At 39.4% G+C, this 27,850-nt stretch overlaps 3 protein-coding genes across 4 annotated transcripts; 2 read left to right on the forward strand and 1 right to left on the reverse strand.

Annotated features, from left to right (window-relative positions):
• Window positions 1-16: 16 nt before the first annotated feature.
• Window positions 17-2,472, forward strand: pmf1 (polyamine modulated factor 1). Its single transcript, XM_079352946.1, has 5 exons — window positions 17-303; window positions 1,170-1,275; window positions 1,429-1,529; window positions 1,839-2,034; window positions 2,303-2,472. Exons 1-5 carry the CDS (start codon window positions 86-88, stop codon window positions 2,363-2,365), a joined length of 684 nt encoding a protein of 227 aa, XP_079209072.1. The 5' UTR covers window positions 17-85; the 3' UTR covers window positions 2,366-2,472.
• A 110-nt stretch (window positions 2,473-2,582) lies between these two features.
• Window positions 2,583-6,089, forward strand: med19a (mediator complex subunit 19a). Its single transcript, XM_079352945.1, has 6 exons — window positions 2,583-2,992; window positions 3,392-3,514; window positions 4,061-4,194; window positions 4,353-4,449; window positions 4,548-4,642; window positions 5,654-6,089. The coding sequence occupies exons 1-6, from the start codon at window positions 2,773-2,775 to the stop codon at window positions 5,717-5,719; spliced, it is 735 nt and encodes a 244-aa protein (XP_079209071.1). The 5' UTR covers window positions 2,583-2,772; the 3' UTR covers window positions 5,720-6,089.
• An 811-nt stretch (window positions 6,090-6,900) lies between these two features.
• Window positions 6,901-26,353, reverse strand: slc43a1a (solute carrier family 43 member 1a). 2 transcript variants are annotated; one of them, XM_079352926.1, is made up of 15 exons: window positions 26,169-26,353; window positions 20,388-20,543; window positions 19,754-19,946; window positions 18,822-18,877; window positions 18,234-18,310; window positions 11,485-11,577; window positions 11,221-11,354; window positions 10,986-11,113; window positions 10,699-10,845; window positions 10,553-10,588; window positions 10,335-10,470; window positions 10,089-10,218; window positions 9,907-9,980; window positions 9,536-9,659; window positions 6,901-8,987 (listed from the first exon to the last, which is right to left on the reverse strand). In XM_079352926.1, the coding sequence occupies exons 2-15, from the start codon at window positions 20,539-20,541 to the stop codon at window positions 8,790-8,792; spliced, it is 1,680 nt and encodes a 559-aa protein (XP_079209052.1). In that variant the 5' UTR covers window positions 20,542-20,543; window positions 26,169-26,353; the 3' UTR covers window positions 6,901-8,789. The 2 variants fall into 2 exon arrangements, with proteins under 2 accessions (XP_079209052.1, XP_079209051.1); XM_079352925.1 differs by having other exon boundaries at window positions 20,388-20,546.
• Between the last annotated feature and the right edge of the window lie 1,497 nt (window positions 26,354-27,850).

A 27,850-nucleotide genomic window follows, 5' to 3' on the forward strand; every position in this document is an offset into this window, starting at 1 on the left:
TAAAAACGATTCCATAGTTTCTGGGCGCAGCGACTCGCCGTACATTTGGCGGGCACTGGAAAACGTAAACAGAGGAGTTTGACAAATGGAGGAAAGCGAAGCAGCTACGAAAACCAACACTGTCGACTCATCTGAACACCAACTAAAACAAGCTTTGACTAATGATGCCACAGGAGATGTTTCCTCTAGTATGGCAAATTCAGGATCAGTTTGTAAGGCGTCCGAAGAGACGAAATACAACCGGCTGAAGTTATTCAACAAAGTGATGCAGAAGAGCCTCGAGAAGTTCATTGGATATGTCAGGTAAAATCTCACTTTTCTTTATTTTGGATAATCTCAAGAAACTACAAAGAAAGAAATACGTGTAGAGGTCCTCTTGTATTCTCTTTTAGTAAGGCCCCCCCCCCCCCCCCCCCCCCAAAAAAAAAAAAATCCCCCAAACAAGATTTAGCAGCCCCTATGTGATTAACAGTAAACATAGTTACAAGTTCAACCTGTGCAGTTAGCATTAGACTTAAACTTATATAGCATAATGTGCATAACCTGTGAAGGAGAGAAAAACATGTTCTGATTAAAAGAGACCTGTAAACAGTTAAAGAGCCTTAGAAACAAAGTGCTGACCTTCTAGAAACTAGGTACATGTGCATGTACAGAGGTGTTTGACAAGGTGTTGAAATAGTTAAAGACAGGGGAGTCTTTAACTTGGATTTAAAAGAGCTGAGAGATTACCTGCAGTAATTGCAGTATGATAACAAAACGGCACCTTGTGTTATGTTTAACATGAACTGAAGGTTAACACCATAAAAGGCTAAAATTATAAAGATGAGACACAACAATAGTTAATGTCACAGCTGGTATCATGATTACAGCATCCACTGACCTCATTCGATATATCTGTTTTAATTCATGTTGTTAAGTGTGATTAAAAACAAGAGAAACAGTGATTTACATGTTTTATAGATACAATCTCTTACAACACCTGCCTCTCCTGCCTTGTGTTCCTGGGTCTCTTATACATATCAACAAAAACTCAGTTTTGGGTGGTGAAGGGTGTTTCATTTGTTTTGTAAAACTAATGTGTCAGAACAAAACAAGTTTTATTTAGAAAGATGTAACGCAGAAAATACCCGTCTTTGCTTTACTTTTGGTGACATTGTGATCACTTACAGTTTTAACAGATTTGCCAGCACATTTCGTCCACTCTACCAGAAGAACCCTCAAAGGATGGAGAGCATTCACAAACAGTTCATAGAGGAGCTGCAAGGAGCTATAAAGGTGTGCAGGATATTATTTTAAGACTATGCATGAAAAATAAATGTACCCTTAAAATTGACACATTTGTTGTTGGTTTTTTTTGGGTGTGTAAGCATTATGAACTTATAAACCTGTTTTTGTCATCTGTTTTCATGACTGTCTGTGTTTGTGAAGGATGACATCAACAGGTTGATTGAAGAAGGCCAGTTAGAAATCAAACTGAATGAACTGGACAAACTGGAGAAGGCTGCAAAAAACAATCCAGACCCCGTATGGTTAGTGAACTGCATTAAAGTCTCTGTGGACAAGTGTTGAGAATTAGCATGTATGCTAAAACACTCCAACAATGCATCTGGTTTGTCCAATGTAATTGTGATGACCATGTTAAACAAAAATGTATTTGTCTCTTATTTTGAATAATTTACTAGTTACTCATCCTAATTTGGTTATATGTGATTACTTTATATATATATATATATATATATATATATATATATTCCCCTTGTTCCTTATATTGTCAGTGTTTTTGCAGCTTGAATGAAATCATACATTTAATCCTTCAATCTGTGCTATTGTTCTATCAGGCGGCCAAGTGGCCTTCCTGAGAAGGACTTCTGCAGCTTTTTGATGCCATACTATCAAAAACAAGAAGCCTACCTGCGACTGGAGCTGAAAAAGATTCAGGCAGAGAATGCAGCTCTTGTGCGGAGGGTTCAGACAGGTAGAGAGAGCATTACTCAGACTGAACATCAGATTTCTACCGCTGTTGAAGAATGGAAGGTGAGAGAGAATTATTGATGACTTCAAATCAGATTAAACATGTATATTTCTATGGGGTGCGGAAAGTCAAGTTTAATCCTAACTGAATTGATATAGCAAAGCTTTTTTACACCATGCATCTACACAATACTCTTGTAATTTGTATTTTACTCCCTCTAAAGTTGTATTTACTAATTTAGAAATGAATGCATCGAGAAAATGAAGAAGAAAATGCACGATATTTTCATCTGCACAGTTTAAAAGAAGCTATTTTTTTGTTCCCCTTTAGGCATCGGTCACAGAATTTGAAAAGATGGAATCTTCTCTCTGCCCTGCTGATGTCTTTGATTAACTTAATAACTACCTTTTATTGTAAATATTCCCTTTGTTTAGTGTCTGTTTTTCAGATCCTAAAAATGAAAATGTTTGAATAAATAAAATGTTTACTGCAAAAAAAAATTCTGTGTACCAACATAGACCATTCATTTCGGTAATGTGCGCATTATGACCTGTATTACTGTAGACAGTCTATGCTGTAGACTAGCAGTGAAGATGGTAATATGCGCGTTATGGCCTCAATTACGGTAGATTGTTAGTGAGGATGGTAATGTGCGCGTTATCGCCTGTATTACGGTAACGAAGATAATGCCACAAAGAAGTGAGGAGTCGAGTAGTTGACACTATCCTAACAGGGGATATTTCATACGCTTCAGATACCTGCTATTTTAACTGTACATACATGCTTTATCCAGTATAGTTATGACGGAAATGTTTTCAACTCTGTACGGGCAAAATGAAGCTCAGGGACCGCCCGGCTCGTCGTCTCTTGGTTTCGGACCAGGGAAACCTCCGCCTCCTCTGCCCCAGAATCAAGCCTCCATGGCGGGGCAGTTACCACCGCAGCTCGGGGATGAAGGGCCTGCACTGCGGAAGCCCGGAGCCATGAATGAACCCTTCTACTTATTGCGGGAGCTTCCTGGTACTGAGGGGGCAATCCTGCTGTGTATTTGTGTTTACTTAAATACAGAAACGACCTAATATCACGGACTGTTTTGCAGTCTGTTTACAATGCTAGCTAAAGTTAGCCAACGAGATGAGTTTACGGGAATACGTGAACACAGCATGTTTATGTTTCAAATTAAATGTTATTTAATTATGTTATATCATTAAAAAACCGAGTTATTTGCTGGAACTAGAAATCGACCGACATGTAGCTTACTATTAATCATATAATAAGCATCTGGCCTGATCGTTAGCTTTTAAATGGTTACCTGGTAATGTTTTTCCTGGTAGTATTTACCCTGCTAAATGAAATGTTTAATTGGTTACACTTCGCAGGGTAGTGTTGTTTATCATTCATATCTTGACTGTGTTTTAGTGGGAAACGAGTTAACAGGAAACACCAACCTCATCACACATTACAACCTGGAACATGCATACAACAAGTTCTGTGGGAAGAAGGTGAAGGAGAAACTCAGCAACTTCCTGCCAGAGTTACCAGGTTGGTATCTGATCAAGACACTGCAATGACCATGTGTCAGCTTCTGTTTGGGACTCAAAACCATTTACACTGTCCTCTGACTGCTGTCTGGTATACGAGATGCTAAGCTTGAACTACAATTTAAACAAACTACAGATCAAGGATTGACTCAGATGAATGAAATTCACTAGTGTCCCATCTGAGTTGTAATTTGTTAAAGACGTTTTGCTGTAGAAGTGTTGAATGAGGCATTTTGAAGTTGTGCCATAAACCTGAGCTTTACTTCTGGAGCAAATGCTCCTTTCATTCCTCCAGTAGAGGCTCAGATACCTACATGTAACTTAAACTGTCAAACTGGTCTGTGAGTCGTCATTGGGCTTTAAATCTGGTCTTGACTTTCCAACAATAGCAAATACACGTGCTTAATTAAACCCTAAATTTTTACAATATTATTGTACACCTTTTATCTGGTTTAGTGCTCAGCCTGATGTCTGTCTTCGCTGGTCTTTTGATGTCCATTAGTATTCCCCTCTCACTCCATTATGTTGCATCTGTTCTGTGCCGCAGGTATGATCGACTGTCCTGGTACTCAAGACGGCAGCTCGTTGCGCTCGCTCATCGATAAGCCTCCAGTTTGTGGGAACTCCTTCAGCCCCCTAACCGGCGCACTGCTCACAGGCTTCAGACTACACACAGGACCGGTACAAAGTGAACACACCACATGTTGATACAGATAGATACATGTAGTGACACAAACATGGAAAAGCCATTTTGTTAGGATATTCTGATGTGATTGAAATTTGTATTTTTATTATTGTTTAAAATACTAACATGCATTCATGTTATTTATATTTCACAGCTCCCAGAACAATACAGACTGATGCACATACAGCCTCCAAAGAAAAAGAGCAAACACAAGCACAAACACCACCGACCACAGGATCCATTACCACAAGGTATGACTGATCAATCGTAGTGCACGGTCCTTTGTAAGAAAACAGCAACAGATTGTCTCATGTTTTCAAGCTCTTGACCCTGTTTTTTTATTCCACAGAAACTCCATCAGACTCTGATCCCAAGAAGAAGAAGAAAAAGAGAGACGATGATCCCGACCGCAAGAAAAAGAAGAAAGACAAGAAGAAGAAGAAGGTAAACTAATCTACCTAATTATAATTATGGAGCCTAAGTGCAATCATGAAGAGCGATAATGACCATTACAGATCCTTAATCTGATTTCATAGTGATGAATCTCGTTTCTGAAAAATAATTATCATACACATCTGTTTAAGCTCCAAAACTATTGTGATGATAACAGACATAACTTAATATTGTTTAATTAAGTTATTTTTTTAACTTATTTATGATGGTTACAAACTTAAGGATCTGTGAGGTCTGTGGTAACACTTTGATCCGTTCGTGGTTCTGAGTACCTGGAAAATGTTAGTAAATGTTGACCATCTTTTTAGATCTAGTTCAGTCTTCTGTCTCTGAGCAAACTATCAGTGTTTTTTATTGTTCCTGTTTATCGTTTTACCAAACTAAACTGCTGCTGGTTTAAGAGAACAAGAGCTGCAGAGCTGTAAGATTTGGGGGTTTATCAAATGTTCCTTGTATAAAGACTTCCTTCACACCAGGTGTGGTTAGCACTTAATTCAGTGTTTAAATGGAAAATGTGGACTTACTAATTACCCACATAGGTTGAACACTCTGCCATAGTTTTGCACCATTCTGTCCCTTCTGAGAAATGTGTGGAAGGTTTCTGCTCCAAACTCGGGGCCGTATTCACAAAGCTTCTTCAATACTAAGGGTTAGAGTAGGAGTACTTTCTGTCAATTCAATCACAGAGAAACAAACATGTTTGCTAATGCTAATTTCATCGTGTTCATAATTACACAATGCCTGACTAGATTCTGATTTACTTTTTTCCTAAATTACATTTTGATTAACCAATCACAGCTTCTGAAAAATGAGTCATACGTAATAACAGGGTCGACCACGCCTCCTCACTAAGATAAAAGTTCATGTCCCTTCCTTGCTCGGAGTTGCTCGAAGAATGTTTCTAAATCCCTCCTGAACTTAAAACGTGTCTGTTTAAAGTTCAGGCTCACTGATTAACATGTTAAGTCTGATCACATTGAATTCACCTGTCCCCCTTTTTAGAACCGCCACAGCCCCGACCACCCTGGCCTCGCTGGATCACAACCCAACAGTAACAGCCTCAGATAGACGAGAGTCCATTGTGTGCACGCCTGAGATTGAATGTGTGTGTGGCTGTGTCTTTTGTAAAATGATGCGTTTTTTTTCTCCAGATAATTGTATTATTGGCAGAATGTTTATAAGAGAGGGCTTGATAGACATGATGCAAATGGATGTATGACGTGTAGGAGAGAGATGAGCAACAACACAATGAGTCGTTGCTCCTGATGTGTGATGATGTCAAATGTTACAGAATAGTGTACGAGGCAGAAAGCTGCTGCTGTTGAGCTGAGTGGTGTTACGAATGACTGAGCAGAGACTGTATGTCCTTCTTTGACTCTGTTGATATCTTTTGACCAGAATGCCAAAATCAAATAAACTTTGGTTATTATTATCTTTACTTGTCTCCTTCACTTGCAGGAGGTTTTTTTTGTTTGACATTAATAATTAGATACATGCCTAAAATGTCCTGCATCACTACCAAGGAATCACCTTGTGCTGCAGTGAGACACTGTTTGCATTCAAACATTTATTTATCAAATGCACGAGTGGGATATATTGATTGGAGGCAGGAAATAGAGATGTACATTGAGCATAATGTACAAACATTTTATCCTAAAGGGTAAAGAGTCATGACACAGGCTTAAAAACCAAGATGGAGCAAAAGAAGAGGATAATTCTGTTTGTGCACTCTGTCAGAGGCTTTGATTCCACTTTGAACTCTTAATATTTCAGCCAGTATGCTAACTAGCACTTGTCAGCTACCACAGAGGTTTACTAAAAGGCAACTCACAAAGAGGTCGTATGGTTGTTGCTGAATCACCAGATTAGTGAGTTACAATGTTACAAACAAGTCTGTGGCATGCGGAAAGGTACAACAAAAATATATGTTGAAGTGCGCCTTATAGTTCACAAACTAAACACGAGCAACAGGTGAAGAAGTCACCACCGAACTGAATCAACACCTTTGACGATGAACAAAAACCAAACTGCACTGTGAAAGAAGGCATTTCTGTGATACCTCTCCGGTTCGTTCTCCTGAGGAAAAGTGCCGCAGTATTGACTCTCCCAGTCTCTACACATGGCTTTGGTATACACACACAGACGTTTGGCAGATGCATTCATTTCACGTTAATATCTATCGCAAGAAAGCGGAGGCAGCAGCAAAGGTACAGGCTTTAAACTGGTCTTCAAAATGAGCGAGTGAAAAATTAAGAAGTTGGAAGACATTTATTGATGAAGAACTAGAAAGCAGCAAAGACCTACTTCCAGAAAGAAAGAAACAAGCCACTTCAGCTCTATTGATGACAAATAATTAGTCAAAAAAAATTAAAGATTACAACTGATTTTCATACATTCATTCATCTACAGGATACTGCTGTGTGCAGAACAAATGTGTAAAAAAACACTGTTGTAACTTGTTTACAAAAAAATTTAAAATTTAAATTTTTTCTGTTTTGATCTGCAGCTGTCTGAAATGTTTCATTGTGATCTGGGTGTTTAAGCAGAAAAACCACAAGCCAATTTAACCACATCTATCACTAAATGTATTTTAATATACTGTACACACCCATATATGGTAAAGCAAGCTTAGTATGTAATAAAATAAAGACACCTTGGTTCTATTTACAAAAAAACAATGGAGGTTTCTTTGCTCCATCAGAACATGATAAGAAAAAGCTGAATAAACAGTAAAATCACCAAAGCTTCATCACAAGCACACTACAAAATAACAGAAACAAATGCTTCCCTTTTTAATACTACTGCAGCTAGAGTATAAAAATACACTTAAATACATTTTTTATACACACACTAGTTCATTTCTGTGCATAAAGCAGTAAAGAGTGTTTCATTTCATCGACACGCTGTGTTAGAAGTTTTAAAAAGTCAGTCCTGTTTTCTTTGTTTAATTTCCATGAAAAACGTTTTTACTGAGGAAAAAAAAATCAGAAATGCAAGGGCCGAGGAATACGAATACACAGGGATAAACTCTGAATGGATATAATGTTTTGGCGGTGCTGAGGGGGGATTTTATACTAAAATTGAAAAAGATGGTGGACGGACTTGAGAGTCGGTTGTAGAGAGACAGTACAAAAAAGGATACAGTGGAGGTAGATGTGGTGTCTCTACAACCAGCCTGTGCGTGTACACGAGTGTCTTTGATTATCTGGATTCTGAAAGTATCCCAGAAGCTTCTTCAACTAGAAGTTTGGTATTTAGATATGCATATACTTTCTTTAATAGCTTCTATGCTTTAAATAGTGTTTTACATCTTAAGCAAAATGGATTACTACGGAAGCCAAGAGCTTTGAAATCTTCAGACTAAAATGAATATAGGTCATTTTAAGAAAACGAAAGGTATTATCTTTGATACACATGACCTGCAGAAAATTACTTTTTCCACAAGATCAGATGATACAGATGAAACAGATAACATTCTAGTTTGAGAAAATGACATTATGATAACAGCTATCCTGTCTTGATAAAAAAAGGCCTTTTTCCTCAGTTGCTCCCTAGTCTGATGAATTTGTCACAACGGTAAAAAATTAGCATTAATGGCTGTCCTTGGCTTCCGTAGCGTACAGTAGAAACAGCACAATAAACTCTGTTTGCTTACTTGAATAGAAAGTGTACCTTTCCTGATATATTTCAGCTGTTTTTTGGTGTTAGCAAGGATTGTCATGACTCGTCAGAAGTGTTTAAAAAACTATGATACAGTTTTTCAAGTACTAATACCCCAGGTCTGGCACACAAGCCAAGCCAGGGCGTGTGCATATGCCTTTCATGTGCATGTGAATGAAATCTATGGCTTAAAATCATACTAATTTGGCTTTTTGATCTAGACCAAAATAAATATACAGCAACAATGATGATGACACTGTTTTTCCATGTTTAGAGAAACTTGAAGTCTACATCTGCCTCATAACTAACATAGGGATTCTTATAGACTGTTATTTGGATTGTTGGGAGAGCAAAATGTGGACCAGCAATGACCAAATCAGAAACATAGAAATATCAAAACTGAATATTCATAACTGAGGAAACTGCTGGCACTCATTTTGAAGGCACATACAAAGATTGATCATTCGGCTCTACCAATTCAAGCCTCCACAGCAGAAAGGCCATTAGTATGTGGTTTGTAGCCGTTGGTCTCGGTGTGTTTGAGCGCCTGCATCTCCTGTTCAGCAGCTCGCTTGTCTCTGGCCGCTTTTTCCCTTATCAGGTGCCTACGATGGTAAAACAGGTAACCTGGCAACAGGAAGCCAGCCAATGAGAAGATCAGCAGGCCGAGGTTGATCTGAAGGAAGGAAGGATTGACAAAGGAGGAAAGTTACAGCTACAGCCATACAGATATTTTCATGCAATAATGGCAAGCAAAACGTTTATGTTTTCAAAAAAATGCAGAAACCAGTCAAAATACAGTTATGTTTTAATATTAGGTAAACAGGTTCAAACTACTTTAGAAACAGGGACATATTTTGAAAGTTCATAGTGCATTTTCTAAAGCAAATATACTGAATGCCTTAAGTGCATCCCAACCACCTTTTGCTAGCTTAAATGGACACAATGCTAAGAAAGGTGCAGGGGGCTAATGGGCTGTATTATTCATAGATGTGTTTTAGACACAACATGAATTAAATCCATCAATGTCATTTACTATTTACCAGATAGATACTTGAGTTTTTTATTATTTTTACATAGAAGGAAAATACTGCTCCATTCATTTTAGACCAGGTTTGATGGTCAGTGTCCAGTCCTTTCTGCTGCATGAAGATTAAACACAGCAGTATTGTTTCACAAATTAAACGCGATGGCATTAAATGTGGGATAAATGTGTATCCTCACCCAGTAGGGGTCTCCTTGCAGTGGTCCGACCATGGCAATGAAGAGTGGCTGCTGGAGCAGAGCAATCACAGCACTGATCATGGACTGGAGGCCTGTCAGGGTGCCGAAGTGGTTGGATGGGTAGCTGTGGGAGACAATCAATGTGTAATTACTAAAATATTACAAACAATATGAAATAAATTATCTAACAACTGTTATATGAGCACAAAAGAAGACAATGTTTTTTGGTTCTTTCAGCTTACACATCAAAAACCAACATGTGAGTGAGTAAAATCGTATGATTTTAGTATTTTTTTATGTTGATGGGATACAAGAGGGCACTAATCAGCCCATCACAGAGATTTAACACTCTCAGGGTTTGCAGCACTCACACAGCAGCGTAAAGGCCTCCGCAGCAGGAGTGGATGAAACCTCGGACCATAGTGTGCAGGACGAATGTCAAGATCTGAAGGAAACAAAGCAACACAACCAATGTGACTATTTAGTTATTTGTTTGATCATTACTTTTCAGCTTTGATGTGTGTGTGTGTGTGTTTGTGTGTGTGTGCGCTACCTGTAGGGGAAGGTTATCTATGAGACAGCAGCTTCCAAAAGCAAGCAGCAGCAGGTTGGTGAGGATGAAGGCTCTCATGGCGTTGGTCACTTTCTGGATCTTGCGGTCTCTCTTGAGTTCACTGGTTTGTCTGATGAAACACACACACACACACACACACACACACACACACACAAGTCAATAACATTCATCTCAATTTATTCTGTTTATACTGTAGATTAGACCCCAAACCTCCCATGTATTTACCCCTTCTCTGTAGTTGAGCCAACAGTCTTCTCATCTGCACATTCCTTCATTTTCCAATCCATGATGTAACCAATCAGAGGACACGTAGCCAGACACAGCAGCTGCAGCGTGCCGAAGATGGATGAGTAGAAACTCACTAAAAAATAAATTATTAAATTAAGAAGAAAAAAATCCCCAAACGTTAAAGAAGCTATACAATTTCTATTCCTTGAACTCACCTTTCTCCTCTGCCTCAATCACCAGCTGTTCAGTAGCTGAAATATAAAAACAACTCTTTCAGTATCTCTCTTTGAAAAGGTTAACTAAAGAAATAAAACAAATTGTCATTGTTTGGTGTGAACATTGCTACAGGCTTGACACTCACGATGCACTTCACCATGTGTGACCATAAACTCGAGCATCTTGTTCATGGCTCCCATGAAGAAGATGATCCTTAGCTGGGACATCCCCATGGTAACCAGACTCCACAGGAAGATGGGAGAGAAAACAGACCGCCGAAAGGGAACCGTATCTGAGGGAGAGAAGATGCAGTTTTATCTGTAGTGAACTTATTTGCTTTAATGTACATCCTATGTATGAAAGAAGTCTGACCTTAAGATGTGTCATGTAAAGTCACAATGACGTCACGTTGAGTATGTTTTTTTTACTCACTGTTTGCAGATTCACTTCCATTAGGAAGTTTCTCTATGGAGTGTCGAACATCTCCATTTTTCTCATTCAGTCTCTCTGCAGCATCCTTCTTGTCCAGAGATGGCAGCTCTTGCACTGTGAGGATCTTACTGTTATTTATAAACACAAACACACACTGTAGTTAGAGTGATATACATTTTTTGTACCTCTGGTTCTCTAAAAAACATGATTGTGACCGACAGGCAGCCAAACTCACCTGTAGTCGACCTCATCAGGTGTTGGGAAACCTTCAGCAGGCCAGTTGAGGAAGCAGTTACAAAACACAAACCCAGCAAGACCTGCCCACATCCACATGATCACCTGGAAGGAGACGCCTGCATCATAGATCAGCTGTGCAGGTGAGAAAGGGGAGAATGATTTGTTATATTCTTATTTATCTTTTGAAGTTGCCTTGATTATTTTTTTTTTGTCAAAGTTGTAAACAAGATTTATTTTTGCAAAAGAAGCAGTAATTGTTTACCTTGACTCCAGGGAAAGTTACAGCAGATGAGGCATAGGAGCCGATCATCAGAGACATGACAGTGGAGCTCAGAGAACCAAACATATTTGGGAGCTGAGGATGACAATGGAGGGGGAAAAAAAATCATTATACAGTTTTCACATTTAACAAACATGTTGCTCCAGATATGGGCAATGTGACGATGGTCTGAACACAGCTCGAAAATGTTTCCAGCTGTTGTTTGTGATTCTGACCAGCAGAGGGCAGTGTGATGCTTTGTTTATACAGTGTGGACCTGACTGATACAGTTCTTGTTAAAGATGAAGATTTTAAAAGTTATTCTGAAATCTCACAGCCAACATGTTAATGTCCACACTACTAAATTATGATTAACAGACTCATTACAGTCCAGCTGTGACCCCATCAGTCTTTATTTTTAGATTTCATTAACTGAACGCTATTGGGATGTTGATGGAATATTAGAAGGTATAAAAAAAATATACATCTAACACCTCTCTCTCTCTCTCTCTCTCTCTCTCTCTCTCTCTCTCTCTCTCTCTCTTGTTACGAGCACAGCAGACTCATTAATAAAATAGGAGTTTCGATGTCCTGAGGAAACTGAAAACTAAGTAACGACCTAGTTTGGCTTTGACACCAGAGTGCAAACCCAGTCTAAGCTACATTCAGGCTCATTTTCTCTATATTCCTGCTTCAGCATATTCTTTGAGTAAGGATTAAAAATTTCAAAGCTGATCTACAGAAAACTCCCGGTGAACTATGGGGCACTCAGTTGACCCAGCCTGGAGCAGGTCTGACACACCGAATAGGGGAAAGGTGGCGGGCACCAGGCACTAAAATATCATATATTAAGTCGACCTATTTACAGTAGTAAGAAGCTTGGCCAACATAACAATGACCTATTGTGCTGCCAGCACACTCAGTGTCCTTTGATTAGAGTTTTAAATGGGTCAATAACGATTATAAGATCACATGTTTGGGATTTAAGGAGTTCTGCGTTGCAAGCTCACTATTTTAGCCAAACACAGACCACAAAGCCAGTGTTCCCTAATTTCACTGTTGGGTCAGAGTTCACCCTGAATGTCAGTGAAAGTGCTTTTCTCCTTCTCCCTCAGTTGTGTTCACTTTTCACTCATCTCACTTCGGCTGGAACAAATGATGTCAAGTTAGAGAAATTAAATAAAGAAACCTGAACAAGAAAATATTCAGAACTTTTTCAGGCTGCCCAATAAAAAACAATAAGGGCCTCTTGAATTAGAGTTAAATGTGGAGTGCATATACAGTATGTGGTTGTATAGCAGCAGAAGGACAAAGGAGTTAATCATTTCAGTCAAAAATCTACAAAAACTCTTAGATTATCACAATGCAAGACTTGTTACCACAACAGCCAGCAATCGATGCAATTTCATTGTTATTGTGAGACGAGCATTTGCAATGAACACGTAGAAAGTTTGAAATGTAAATGTAAAAACCTTTTCTCAGCCAGCCTGTGTATATTTTACGTAGGATTTACCGGCCATGCATTTACACCTTTCAAATGCAGTCAGACTAAGCTAAAGCTACTGTAGGTACCATCTACACCCAGAATGATTGGTGCCAATTTAGTGACAAGGAAAACAGCTTATTGGATTTATTTTGGATTAAGGAGAGACCCACTGTTATACTCACAGGTACTTTGTAAAAGAACAAAGACACAAACTGTAAGCTACAGCTAATACGCACTTTTTAGTGTTTGTTTATTATTCACACTCAGTTTCGTAATTGCAACATTCAACAGTGTTATCACACAACACATATTCTCCTCTAATAGTTCAGGCCTACTAACCACTTAGTCCAGCTGTTAATATTGCATCATTCATCAAGTCATGGGGCCACCTGATTGGCCTTTATTTGGCTCATTAGTTGCTAAACCTACAGGTCTGCTGACTTTGTCTTCAGGTGCTTAACGGAGCATACATCCGGGGTTCGAGAGTTCTTGTTATAAACAGTAGTGTTGTTAGTAGGGAAACTTTGGGGTGATCATTAAGGTTTCCTTACTACAAGCGACAAATTTCACATCTTTGTTGTCTCTTTGAAGTAAACATGGCACTGTGTATTTAAACTTTTTTTTTTAATGGCTCGGGACTCCTTAGTAGGTCAGTGCCTCCCATGAACTCTTTCCAGGAAACTTTTTTTTTCCTGACTGGAAATTCCTTAAAGGGATACTTCACCCATTTGCATGAAGCTTTGTTTTTTCTCGTCTCAGGGCAAAATGAGGGTTGGATTCATGACCATTCAACACTACTACCATGTTTCTAAAGATACACAGCTTCATGTAAATGGGTGAAGTATCCCTTTAAGTTGATTATGGCTTTCAAGTCCAGCACTCATCAAAAGTTTTCCTATCTGGAGAATAGGCACGTAGAGATTGCCAACCAAAAGTGTATGTGTGTGTTTGTGTGTGTGCATGGTTGCATGAAGTAAAATTAGAGGGCTGACAAAACGACAACTTTAGAAGGTAAACAGGGAAAAAAAAGCTTTCCTGAGGATATAGCACAGAGCCCATGATTGAGCAGGGGGAGAAAAACATCCCAGAGAACACCCATCCTCTTTCAGAGCTTCTGAGAATTGAAATACTTCACGGTCGGTCTGTGGCCATGAGATGTACAGTGCCGCACTCTCTGACTTGTGGGGATTTATAGTATGTAGGCGAGAGGGCCCTCTGAACACACAGCAGACTTTGCATCGCTGACAAATGTTAAAGTAAAGTTATTCCAGTCATGTACGATGTAAGCTCACTGAAGTTTTCTTTTAAAACCGTGGAAGCAATAACTATGACGTGTTTCAATGATTTGTGCATGAAGCTGAAAGGGAGAAAATGTATGACATGTGGTTGTGTGCATGTGCCAGCAGCAGGCGTGTTTCCCACCCCTGTGTTCTGGCAGTTCTCATAAAATACATTTTTCACAAAAGAGCCGAGCAGCACATGTCCTGCATGCTAACATTGCCAACTGAATTTGAGGGGGGTATTGATAGGAACATGTGACTATGTAGAGAAACACGAGGGTCACCCGCTGTCAAAAAGTCATACACAAACAGGGCTTTGGCCTTTCACTTGTCACGACTAATCAGTCCAGGCTCTGCTCCTGCTGCGCTCATTCACTTGGGTACTGTAAAGCTTTGGCACAGAGTTTAATTAAGATCTTAACCGCAGTGAGAATGGGCCAAATTGCAGCATAATAAGTAGTGAAGTTTGATGCAGTTCTGAACATGTGGGAGACAGGTGAAAAATAGGAGGAGAAAGTGGGACAAAAGTGAATAAAAAAGAAGCCACACAGAGGGAGGTGTATGAAAATAATCAAGATTAGTCAAGATTGAAAAAGAGGTTGTGGGAGTAACATTTTTTAGATTTGACTGATCTCTCCAAGCCACAGCTGCAGCTTCTCTCTCTGTGGAGATCCCAGCAAGAAACACTAAACCACAGCTGATTAGCACCAGCTGATTCTGTTCACCTAACCTTTCTGCTGCCCTCTCTCACTTTAAAAAAAATAATTTCTTATCCTTCACAGTATGGGTAGAGTGCACTGCTGTCATAGCTACACAGAACTCATACAAAGCCCTTTTAGATTTCTTTGCATTTGGCATTGAGCACCTTATAGAAAGTCAAGCCCTTAAAGAAGCTCAGCTTCTGAAACCAAAGTTAGGACGTAGAAAACAATCAGCTCTTATCATTTCTTTGCTAGCATGTAATCAGACAGGCCTCTGCATGCAGCCAATTATATTGACTCATATTTGACTTAAAATACAAGCAGCCTGTGACACTGAAGCTTTCTGACATACTGTACATAGTTACCATACAACACTGATAGCCGTGAAGTTGGTGAGGAGCAGCATGTCCTGAAGATTGTGGGTTTCATGCAAAGAGGAGAGGACAAGGCATTCACTCAGTGCAATTTTATGAACTTCAAAACCACAAGTGTATGTTCACACATGTTAATGACACTACAGATCTGTTTAAAAGAGTTATTAGGGGAAAAAAACGGTCCGGTGCAAAGTCTCTTCATGGCTTTATTTTAACAGATCGGTTTTTAAAATGAATGCTGAGGAAAGACAATGCAGCCAAGTGGAGGTTCAGGAACTTTAACATTCATTTAAATTACAACTACCTTTTGTCACAGTTTAGGTACACAGTTTTTAATGTTTTGAACTTACACTTATTCTATTCCATGTATGATAACATAATATTTATAATTGCATCACATACACGAAAGAACAGAGACTATTTCCTGTTTTCTAATCTATTTTGAGGAATTATTATTATCCACCATGTGGTTTGAATCATGACACTGTGTGTTTGTCCTTCAGTCTTTGTGCTCTGCTGCCACTAACTCTTCAACACATCAACAACAGTGTGGAGGTCAGTCAATGTTGGTACACTCAGCCGTCCAATCACAGATACTCAGAAACACACAGGGGTGACACGGGGACGAGAAGTTACTTAAGTGTGTGATTAATAGAATACAAATAGCACGGTGCCTTGACTGTGGGTGTGTTTGTGGTGTCTGTAAGAATGCAAATAGAGCAAGTCGAATCATGCGTTATGAAGTTGATGGAATTCATTCCTCATTTTTATTGCTATGATCATCATTGATTCCCTCTCGATCGTCTATCACCTGGTTATGGCTCTTGATTTAAAACTGTTAAACAGTAAATGAGATGTATATATGAACCCAAATGATCAGAAAGCCCAGGTCTGGCTGTCGACGGAGACATGCTCTGAAAAAAATCTCATGTGAAGAATTTGTACCACCGAGAAGTGTTTGGCTTGCTCGAGGATTTCCCTTAGTGTGCGGTGAAGAGCTTCAAGATTGTGACTGTCCAGGGTGAACACCACATTTTTCAGTGGCTTTAAAAAAGATGTATAACTGACCACTAACAAGACACAATCTGCTGAGGGATTAAAACATGACATTAGTCATTTTACTGTGAGCATAAATAACCTAGAATAAATTGGAAATTAATCCTCCATACAAAGAAACTAACTACATGTTTTGTTTGTAAAATCTCGATGTCATCTGTTTTGTCAAATAGCCATCAGGTGACAGTGAGATTACTTACAGTAGCACAGGTGCAAAGGTGCAGAATATTTCATCTGAGCAGAGATTCCCAGACAGACGAGAGACTTTGGGATTTTTTTTTTTAACGGAGACGAACTTCAGTCAGGGAGAAGATCACAAGAGAGGGTCATCTGTCCAAACTCAGCTTGGGCTTTTATTATCTTAACATCTGTTTCATGTTGGACTCCCTGTGTGTACATAACCATGTACATGCATTTGCACATTGACATGTGTGCACACTCACTGAGCTTTAAGAAAAGAGGACCAGAGCAAGAGGAGGAAGAGAGGATGTGAGAGTGTAAAAAAATAGAGGAGGCCGGAGAAAGGTGAGTGGGCTGATCTTTCAGGGAGGGTGTGTGGACAACTGGAGGCCGTTATTGGTGGAAACACAAATGGAACGGTTGGAATATGGGAGAAGTCACATGCAGCTCAGACGGAAACATTTAACAAGTGGAACACGCGCTGTACTGACACACAACACCAACCTAAATAGTTGGCAGGACAAAGTGAGGAGGCAGTGGCAACAATAAAACACACTTGACAATGTTGGTACCAGCTGACACATCACACAGAAACACACATGCCTGGCGTGAATGCAAACAAACACAGCTCCCAGTCACAACACACACTGTTTCCTCAGCTGAGATAAAAAGAGACCCCGGCCCAGTGGGGCTCTCAGCTACCAAGACTTTTCTTCTCATTGTTTCCAGGAACACAACGCTACATCTTAGCGTCACACTTGTATAACCATAGAAGATGCCTCTTTTCTTCCACAACGAGGCAAATTTGGTGCACAATTATAACTCAAATGGCAACAATGATGACCCTATTTGTGAGGACAGCGTGCATGTTTAACATTGTATGAAGAGATAAGGTAGAAGGTGGAGGCTATGAAGTCTTGTTCAATTTCTCACATTCTTTAGATTAAATCTTTTTTTATCTTTCACACTGAGACAGAGCAAAGAATAAAAAAACAGGCTGAGAAACAGACTTGTATCGCTTAAAACATTTGTTTCAGTTGCCCGAAGATTGAAACAGATTCCTGTAAATAAAAAACTATAAATAACACACAAACACACACACACACACACACACACAGTTGGTCAGTGACTCTCATACAGCACAGAGTATGAAAGCATGTTGTGCTGCCAAAGACATTATGAGCATCTGATCAACAACACAAAAACAAGTACCAAACACTGCATTACAGAGGTGATGTTGCCCCCTTCATTCACTCTTTTCCTCCTCTGGTTTACAGGATGATAACAAACACAGTAGGCATTTAAGTACAGGAGTTTCTTAGAATGTGGACAGAACCAGAGCCACAAAAAAAACACAGGAAACTTGCAACAGAAACCGTGGCTTACTCCCTGAAGCATTTTAACTGAATTCAGATGGGGTTTTTTTTAAAGTGAACAAAGACACAATGATCATGATTCATCCCAATCAGAAGCTCGTTTTTTTCCCACGTTTAAAAAGGTCCTTACTGGATCTGTTTGTGTGAGAGGGTCGACTACTGTAACTATCAATGAAGGAACAAAAAGACCAGTTATTTGATCACCGACATGAACTGTCTTCTGAGTAAGTCTCACTTTCAAGCTTTCCATATATTCCCATCCACGAGTCAGTTACAATGTGTGTCTATTCATGTCTTACCGTGAGAGACGTGAAGGTCAGGCAGATTCCACCAAAGCCGTTCAGGGATAGAGCCAAGAAAATGAGAGCTGACAGAACTGCAGAGAAAAGACACAGATGAAGAGGAAACGTCGAAATCTGCACAGTCTTACCAAGAATGCAAGATGTATCTTCTGACTTAGGCTTTAACATTTTTAGACTTCAGAGAGACATACTGCATGCTGGAGTGTGTTCAATATTCAACACAATTCAATACAACACAAATCAATATTCAATAGCCACCACATATATAGAAAAAACTTGAGCAATAATTCTCCCCCCAAAAATTGCACTTATGTAAATCATTACTGATATCTGGGGAAAATGACACGCCCCCGTTTGTTACATGATGAATGAATTTTAATGCACATTTTGTCAACCGGCAGAATGCTGCAGCTCCAGAACCCTGTGATCTCATAGTAAACCTGTGGTGATTTGCGTTCAGCTGTCAATCAATTTAAGCAGCTGAACATTATAAGCGAACACCAATTATGCAACAGTTTGGAGCAGATTAATTCAAATTTAGTGTGCTGTAAAACTGTGTGCTTGTGTTTCCGTGTTATCACTCACCATGTGGGTCATATGCAGACACGGACATCATAGCACAAGACAGGGCGAAACATGAGCTGTAAAAAAATATGGGATCAGTTTAACGCCTTAAACACCAAATCACGAACTTGGATGCCAAACGTCACTTCAATCAGAGTTTATACAGATCCATCAACAGACGCTCTTAGATTGTCATGAAAGAGAAACCAAAGGTGACTCAGCAGCCTCTGTGTTTGTAAATGCCTGAATCACTCATCTGCAACATCAAACAGGTGAATTTTTAGACAGTGTTAGTCACAGCCAGCAGGTCATGACGTGCCTTCTCTTCTCAAATAGGACAGCACTTAAGAAGCATTAATCGTCTGACCAACACTGAAAGTGTGAGTGGTTTAACAGCATGAACATGTGCCAATGAAGATAAAGTCTTCTTCTTCTCTTTTAATCTAATATCATGGCTTCCCATATGGTGAATGGTGTTTGTTTGTGGGCCTTTTTAATATAACAGTGTATTTTCATAACACTGAAGATAAAGCTGGTAGTTTTTCTCTAATCTGGCAGAAGAGTGCTGTTTAATAGTATGAGAAAGTAAGTTAATATACACAACCTCATTACAAAGACTTTTACTACTTACTACCAAAACAATACTTACACCCAGCGTCACTGATCTTCTGCCCCAACTACATTCATTGATTCACAAAGAGATGACATTCCCACAATCACACTCCTACTGTGGGAATGTGATCCGTCTGCTTTTTACTATAAACTCACACTACGACTAACTGCTCTTTCCCCCCACATTGTCATGTTAATAGTATTTGTAAAACAAATTGGGTTCAACATTGGGTCAAGTAGCAATCTTAAAATAAAAGTGTATCTGTTTTTTTAACACTTAGCTGTTTTTTAACACTTTGACCCTTCAAGTGTGATGCATCTGTTGTTTGTCAAAACATTACCTGCCCATCAGGCGTATCGGGCGTGGCCCAAACTTGTCCATCAGGATACCAAGTGGAAGGGTGGTAGCACTTAGCAAGAAGGAACCAATGGTGAAGCCCAGATTCAACATTTCCTCCTGGTCCACACAACTGATCCACTCCTCCACCTCCCCGCTGGAAGAGTTACCCAAGTGAACGGCCACTGACTCGTTCACTGTGGGGAGGAATGAAAAATAAGACAAATGGTTGGATTTGTGCTTTAAGCCCAATCAAAAAAATTGCTGCGACAATGGATTCAGACACAAAGAGGATTTAGTTTTGTATATATTAACTATAACTATGTTATCCTACAAGGTGACACCTGGTAGTTAATCAGACAGAAAAAACTTTTAGGAAATCCAATAAACAAAAATTGATGAAACTGATCTCAGACCTGATAGTTATTCATCATAGATGCACTTAAATGAAAATGCTCGTTAGGGAATTTTATTGGCCAGTTTACAGCCAAAACAAAAGGCAGAACATCAATAGCCATACTCGTAAATTAGGCGCTTAAGTATTGTTAGGTCATTAAGTTTGTAACATTGTAGGTTTATGGATAATAAGAATTCAAAGAAATACAAACATTTGGATCAGCTAACGTTACTTATTTTACCTGAGCACAGGTGGGAGTAGAAGCCTTCCCTTTTCAGCATAATGAGTAGGGAGCCCCAGCCCAGGAGCACCGCTGAACACAGCAAGTTTTCAATCACAGCTGTCACTGCCATCCACCAGCGCCTCCTATAGGCCTGGATGAGAGAAGGCGCCATCTCTGCTGTTTAGGAGGTAGGAGAGACAAAGAGGGAAAGAGGTGGATAGAAAGAAGAGTCTATATTAAAGTTAGTCTGTATAACATCTTTTTATATAAGACTGTCATTTTAATCTTGCCTTCAGGAGAACTTGATTGATTTATTGTCCCTGTTGTACACATAGGACAATAAATCAATCGTGTACAACATGGACAATAAATCAATCAAGTTCTCCTGAAGACAATGTTTTTCCTACGCTAGTTTTTAGTAGTCTGCAACTAAGGAACACTTTTCGTTATCAAAAAATCTACCAAATTTTGAGGATCTGTGAAGAGGATGTGTGCCAGGTCTTTTAGAGACGATGGAAGACCAGGAAGGCTCCAGGGCCAGGGGGTGTCCGCCTCCTGCCTCTGTGCTGAACAGCTGGCCCCCATCTTCAATAGATCTCTGGCTGTGTGAAGTTCCCTCCTGCCTCAAATGCTCTGCCATCATCCCTGAGAAACCCTCAATAACTGTACTGAATGACTACAGGCCCGTCGCCCTGACGACTATGTTTAAAAAATCCATAGAGAGACTGGTGTTGAGCCACCTGAGGGACATTACAGGCTGCCTGCTGGACTCCTGAACTTTGCCTACAGATGAAACAGGTTGGTGGATTATGCAGTTAATGTGAGATTGCACTGGATCCTGCGTCCCCTAGACTCTCAGGGGAGAGAGGTTAGACTTCACACGACATTTAGCACCATCATCCCTTTAATCCTCCACCATAAACCCAACCAGCTCACAGTGCCAGCCTCCTTCTACAAGTCAGCAATCAACTTCTTTCTGTCAAACTCCTGATAATGCAGACAACACCACTCACAAAATACCAGTCAGGAGGAAGAGTTGTGCCACATTGTTGCTCATGAAATCTCAGGGTTGACCTTATGTTACCTCTCTCAGGTGGAGTCTCTGTGGTTTTTGTACTTTTCTCTCTCAACTTGTTTAATGAGTGCTGATGTGACCAGTCTTGCCGGTTGGGTACCTGACACCTCACACTGTTGCGTCCTCAGGAATCCTCCCACTGTGTTGACGACTGGGCTGCTATTTTAATCTTGATTTTGGACTACGGAAACAATACCGAGCCTGCTTTTGTTTTGGAAATACAGACAGCACTTTAAAAGGATGACATTTAAATCTGAAAGCATCACTACATCAGATTCGTGTTGTCCTTAAACAGCAGGAAAGCACAGGCTGGCTTTTTGTTCACAGGGACAAATAGGTCAAAAGTGAGCCGTGATGCAGCTTTTATGTAAACATAAACTAAACAGGCACTAATGACGTGCCTGACCAAACAAACGAGTCAGGTTAGTCATGACCGCCTGAAAAGGACACAGACACACAAGGTCACACATTGGTCACTTTAGCCTCTGACAATCGAAACAGGGGCAAACACACAGACAAACATTCTGAAAACAGCTAGTAGGAAACCAAGGGCCTGATATAACCAATTGTCCCAGCTTAAAAAAGAAGTTGTGAAAAGAAAAACAGGAGGTCTAGTCCACTCTGGGATGGGGGTATAAGGCCTCAAAGGAAACAATTTCAGCAGTGCCTAATGAGGGCATTTCTTCAGCATGCTTCTCTGTGTGTGCGTGTAGTGTGGGAGCTGGTGGACGGAGAACCTAATGGGGCTGATTGGTCTGTGCCTATGTGCACATGAGGCGCGTGTGTGTAACACGATTATCCATGGCCCAGTGAACTGGCTTTATGCTGAAAAGAGTTTGAAAGGGGAGGATTTCTGTGTAACCGACACTCCAGGCTGAAAACCCTTCAGTACGTATGTAACACACACACACACACCAACACGCACCCACACAACAAGAAGGTGTCAGAGCGAGACTGGGGGCATTTGCTCCATCCTGTAAATGTTTTACCCACAAATAAACGTGTTGATTGACTCACAGGAGCACATAGACGTTAACTTCTTGGCTGTGGTTGTCTGTAATCTGTTCGAAACTGTATCCAATGACAATATAATTAGGCTTGCAACCAGCCATTGTATTATTAATCCTATTTTCTCAAGTAATTGTTTGGCCGAAGAAATGTAAAAAACTAAAAAAATGCTCATTATGTAATAGAGGAGCTCAATATGACCGCATCAAATGCCAGTTTTACTCAACAAACATCTCTAGTCCAAAATATTGAACTACCAAGTAAGACCAAGAAAAGCAGTAGATATCTAAACATTTGCAAATTAACACTGCCAATCAGTTAAAAGATTACTTATCAAATATCTAATAAATAATTAAACTCACTGGTGTCTTCCGGTAGTTTAGTTTCTCCATCGCTCATGATTTTCTGTCATATGAAGGAAACCACTTTTGTAGGTTTGCTGTTGCTGTTACACTGACACATTTGTTCACTTCCATTTTGTACCAAAAACGCACATGGGGCACATTAAGGTACTTTATAGTTTTATGTTTTACAGACCCTAGTGTTCATATTTAATAGAAATTAGATAAACGGTTTCCGAGCAGCTGACTACAAAATAGCAAAGATGCTGACAAACATGTGCAGAAAAGCGATTCTGACATCTTGATTTAACATGTTTCATCCTATCTTTAAAATCTGGTTAGTATCAATACATAATTTCAACACATCTCTGACTTTGTGTCTTTGTTTGGCCTAGTTACACCATGGTTGAATGCAGAGTGCCATAATGATAAGCTAAAACCAAAAAAAACTTTGAGGGACTTTTTTTTTGCAAATGTCCCTTTTCAATCACCAATGTTTAAGATGTAGTTTTGTGTCTTTGTTCAATATTTTAGATAAAAGTTACCTGTACAACATGTCTGATAACTGCCAACATTGTAGGAAACAGAGCTAAAAGCTCAATAGTTTAGCATAATGGTTTTTTATTGGTGTGTTAGCAGTCAGCAGCCCCTCCAACAAGAACAAACATGTCCATTATAAGTCTAAGTATAGACCACTGTCACATGGATTGGATTTATGGTGCGATGGCTGCAACACAAATTTAACACACATTGCATTCACAATGCAAGTATTCATTTTTCAGGAGACAATCTTGTGAATGCAGCAGCTTTATCTCATGAACTCAGTGAGTTTTAAAAAAGGACATGGTTCTTGTCCTCAGTGTGTGTTCGAGCTGTCCACACGTTACAAGTGTAATATTTGCAGTCTGTGGTTACAAGCTAAGCTAAATTCAAGACACCCTTGTAGCCTTCTGTCTCCACTCCCTCTTTCTCTTATCAAACCTTGCCTTCACTTTCCCGCCTATTCTGAGATCGTTACAGAAGCGGTTACTTTGAAGCTGGCATGTTGTTGTTATGCAGAAGCAGTTACTACTACAAGGCCTTCTGGCACAACAAGGACTTTCAAACGTGTTAAAACAGAACAAGGATATGTGTTTACAGTCTGCGGACACTTGAAAATTCTTTTCACATCACTGCTATTGAGGATGTCTTGTTTCATCCACCATAAAAGGAGCCATTTTTCTGAGATGTCATTGTAAAATGTTTTTGCAGTGTTATAGGTTTAGGCAACTGGTATCATACTGATCCAAATTTATTACTATACTACTGTTGCATGTTCCATTTTAGGAGGGTTGTTGTATGTGACACGTTTGTTACATGCATATAAATATATTATACATGTCCTGATACATTTGAAATTCAATAAAAAAATATGTTTATGTAAAAAAAAAAAACAATGTAGCCTATAGTGAAAATCTGATGATGATAGATGGGCACAAATAAAGCTACTGTTGGGATACAGCAGTTCATGTTTATATTAGAGTTAGAAAAAGAAGGACTTGATGTAGTATTGCCAAAAGTGACGCAAGTGAGGGGACAGTGGCTGTGTGGGTCTGTGTGTAATTGGAAAGCAGGTGAAGACGCAGAGACGCACCAAATAAGGAAGCTGCTTCCTGAAATACCTGAGCACAAGCTGAATGATGCAATAAACAATTCGTTTATGTCAATGTGGAGTTGTATGATTTTACATACCAGTGTGGGGGTGGTTTCTCTGTTTTCTATGGATTTGTAACATGTTTAGTTACTGCTTCTGTATTTAAATTGTACTGGTCCATGATTTTATTCATCACGTGTCCTACTTTCTTTCAAGTGTTCCCAAGTGCTCCCATCCAGCCCTGCTCTTTTTTCCCCGCGGGGATGTTTCTGACCTTGACCAGTCGTGTTTATCAACCTCTGTCGGACATAAAGGACCGCAGGCCAAACTCTTTATCCTCACAAGTTTCCAAGAAAATAAACCTCTCGCCATAGGAATCCCTGTTTCCAGAGGACACAAAAAAAACGCAACCCTCGAGGCTGCCCGGCCGGCAAGCAGCTGTCTCTCCACGGGCATGACCTCACGGAGGGGTCCGGTTACTCGCTCTGAACGGCGACTGCTGAAAAGACCCAAGGGTCTACCGCTGCGTTCACGTGCTTTCTGAAATGTCGGAATTTCCCCCACTACAGCCATAAAAGACCATCAAAAAAAAGTGAACATACTGTGATATCACCTCTGCCTGCAGGTAACACAATGAAGGAAGGACGTAGGCATGATTTCAGTGAAACCGGTGGATTTAAAGCTCAGCTGGTGAAATTAGACTAATTTATCAGCCAATTAAGAACAGTGTTTGCCAACAATAAAAAAAAAAAACGAATAAACCATAATTTTCCAGGCTGAGCTTCTTAACTATTAGGACTTGTTCTTTTCCATTTCTATATTGACTCTGTACGTTTAATAAGGACGTAGACTACTTGTGTTTCTATTGATTGTTTAAAAATTTTAGAAGTAAGATGAAGAGGCCCAGACGTTGTGATAAGGTGAACTTTTTTTACAATCCTCCAACAAGATGAATAAAACAACAACAACCAGTTCATGTGTAATTAGACATTTTCTTATAACAAACTGTGAAAATAGGCATCTTTTGGGGTAATTAGGCTATGGTACATAATTTCAAGCAGACTCGCTGTTCTGTGCGCCTTTGTTTTGCCCCCCAGGGCAAATAAAGTTGTTTGTTGTTTTTTTTTAATTTAAATTAAATAACAGGAAGAAAAAACCCGACGTTTTCCCATGACTTTTTAACGTTGACATCAATTTTATATTGAAAAAAAAAGTGTTATAAATGTTCCCTCATTTACAAAGGTCTGATATTCCACTTCTGGTTGAAGCGGTGACAACATATACATTAGAGAGAGATTAAACCATAGCCTAATAGTAGCTTGTTTGCATCCAGATAAGCAGCACCACATTATTTAGGCTATAGCCCACATAATTTGGGCAACAAGAGTTTACCTTTAAATTATGGTTGAAATTACAGTTAAGGAAATAAGAGTCACTTTGAAACATCCACTCTGCCCCCTCACCCTATGATGTGGTTTCTACTCTCACTTTTTCCATCTCTGTGAAACATTGCGCTTTTATTACGTGTTGGCGTTTTTTTACACACTGCGTCAATGTTTATTTTGTAGGTAATGCAATACAACCGATGGGTTGTGAAGTGTTCTGCCACGTGTAGCCGGTTCATCTACATTTCTGCCGCCTCATGCTGCCACTTTACGCACGTTTGGATAACTACACATATATTAACAGTGGAAACATGGTCGCCTAAGCATTTAAGAGTAAACCTCATTAAGAATACTTACTTGAGTTGTATGCCTTCTGAGGGAGTAAAAATACTTGAAATGTTTCCTTTGCTGCTTGCTGAGCTTAAAATGTGGGATTAAAGCTGGTTGTTGTTCTTCTTAAATAGTTGCTGAGGCCCTGAATTCAACCTTTTCCTTTCTCTGCTTCCTTCCTTTCTTAGGTTGCGTGGATAGACCTCCACACTTCTTTCCTCTCTCCGGTTTCATTAGAGACTCCCCCTCTTTTACTCCTAATTTGACTTCTAATTCCCTCCCTCTTTCTGTGACTTTTCTCCACCCTGCTGCCTTTATCCGCCACTCAGCAGGACAGATCGCTCTACTCTGGCCACTCAATGCAAATGTACTCCACCGACACAGCATGTGTGCTTGCAGCTGTGGGCTCTGACAAATCACCTCCTGAGGAAAAAAGAGTTAGACTAACTGTCAAAAAAGAAGTTGGAGGTGAAATATTTCATCATATGAAATCATTTCACAACAAAATGACTCTTGTAGTCCATTTGTCTGATCAAATTACAGATCTACAATTTATAATTTGCATAACCTTTAATGCCACAGTATGAATCAGCATGTTTATAGGGTTTTATTTACTCCTGAACTAATAAAGATAACACCTACTTGTGTCAATAAAGATCTTGAAAAACTTGAAGGAAAGTAAATAAGCGTATTGAATCCGTCTGGAGAAAGATTATTCATAAAGGTACTCAGATGTTGAATGCTGTCTTTCCACAGTGTTTTTAATGCAATAAACACTCTCTTTATCTCGCGATTATCATATTCAAATAGTTAAACATATGCTGTTAGGCCCAATCTGACATTGATCATACAGAATAAATGTTTTAAAAGGTTTTTTACTGCAGGTGTAGCAGTGTTTCTGATGCTCAGCCTCAGCTAAAGCTCTAATCTGCAGTATAGATGTCTGCAGATGTCTGTTTCATTGTCAACATTTTAACCATCAGCTACTGGAAACAGAAGAAACACAAATGAAAGATCTGCAGACATGGAAACAAATATATATTTTTGGTCCTGTGTTATCCTTTCCCTGTCCCCTTGCGTTTACGTTTCTTCATGATGTTTGGATGTAATTTATCGTGCCAAACTTACTGTACAGCACTTATCGATGTATATTAATAATGTTGACTTGGCTTGTCTTAACTTAAACAGTTCCATTGGCTCATTTCTGTCTTATATTCTTTGGCAAAATCAATTTAAAGTCTTTGTTTTAAAAATGCGTTAAAGCATTTGCCTGACGTTTTTTTATGATAAAGTATTATGGCCCCATGCATCTCATAAAACACATGAAATCGTTTTTATACTGGTCAAAATTTCCTGAAGGTAGGTTACCTTAAAAGATCAATATGATAAACTTGCAGTGTATATAGAAAACTTAAGGTGAATTTTTAGAGATGGCTAAATTCAATGAAAAGTGTAACTAGAAAGAATTTGGGTAGTTACCATAAAAAATGGACTAAACACAAATACATGTATATACGCTCTCACAGTAGACCAGATATGCTATCTGCTCACAGCTGGTTCACTGGCAATTTGAAGCAAATAGACACAAAACATAATAACAGTCAAACTTGGATGAATGACTTATGGTAAAAATTGCTCCATGTCATGTTAAATGTGTGTATGTGCGTGTTGTGTTGGACGAGAGGACATTTGTATTTTGTGTTGAACTA

Source organism: Symphodus melops, assembly GCF_947650265.1.
Source record: "Symphodus melops genome assembly, chromosome: 9".
Lineage (NCBI taxonomy): Eukaryota > Metazoa > Chordata > Actinopteri > Labriformes > Labridae > Symphodus > Symphodus melops.

What these genes read in the sequence shown, in the direction of transcription:
- pmf1 (XM_079352946.1), top strand. Translation starts at nt 86, where the DNA reads ATGGAGGAAAGCGAAGCAGCTACGAAAACCAACACTGTCGACTCATCT. An exon ending in AGCTGCAAGGAGCTATAAAG is followed by an intron (nt 1,276 to 1,428) that starts GTGTGCAGGATA and finishes GTGTTTGTGAAG; the next exon opens with GATGACATCAACAGGTTGAT. An exon ending in CCGCTGTTGAAGAATGGAAG is followed by an intron (nt 2,035 to 2,302) that starts GTGAGAGAGAAT and finishes GTTCCCCTTTAG; the next exon opens with GCATCGGTCACAGAATTTGA.
- med19a (XM_079352945.1), top strand. Translation starts at nt 2,773, where the DNA reads ATGACGGAAATGTTTTCAACTCTGTACGGGCAAAATGAAGCTCAGGGA. An exon ending in CTTATTGCGGGAGCTTCCTG is followed by an intron (nt 2,993 to 3,391) that starts GTACTGAGGGGG and finishes ACTGTGTTTTAG; the next exon opens with TGGGAAACGAGTTAACAGGA. An exon ending in CTTCCTGCCAGAGTTACCAG is followed by an intron (nt 3,515 to 4,060) that starts GTTGGTATCTGA and finishes TCTGTGCCGCAG; the next exon opens with GTATGATCGACTGTCCTGGT.
- slc43a1a (XM_079352926.1), bottom strand. Translation starts at nt 20,541, where the DNA reads ATGGCGCCTTCTCTCATCCAGGCCTATAGGAGGCGCTGGTGGATGGCA. An exon ending in TGACCTTCACGTCTCTCACG is followed by an intron (nt 11,578 to 18,233) that starts GTAAGACATGAA and finishes TGTCATCCTCAG; the next exon opens with CTCCCAAATATGTTTGGTTC. An exon ending in TGGAAGTGAATCTGCAAACA is followed by an intron (nt 10,846 to 10,985) that starts GTGAGTAAAAAA and finishes TCTCTCCCTCAG; the next exon opens with ATACGGTTCCCTTTCGGCGG.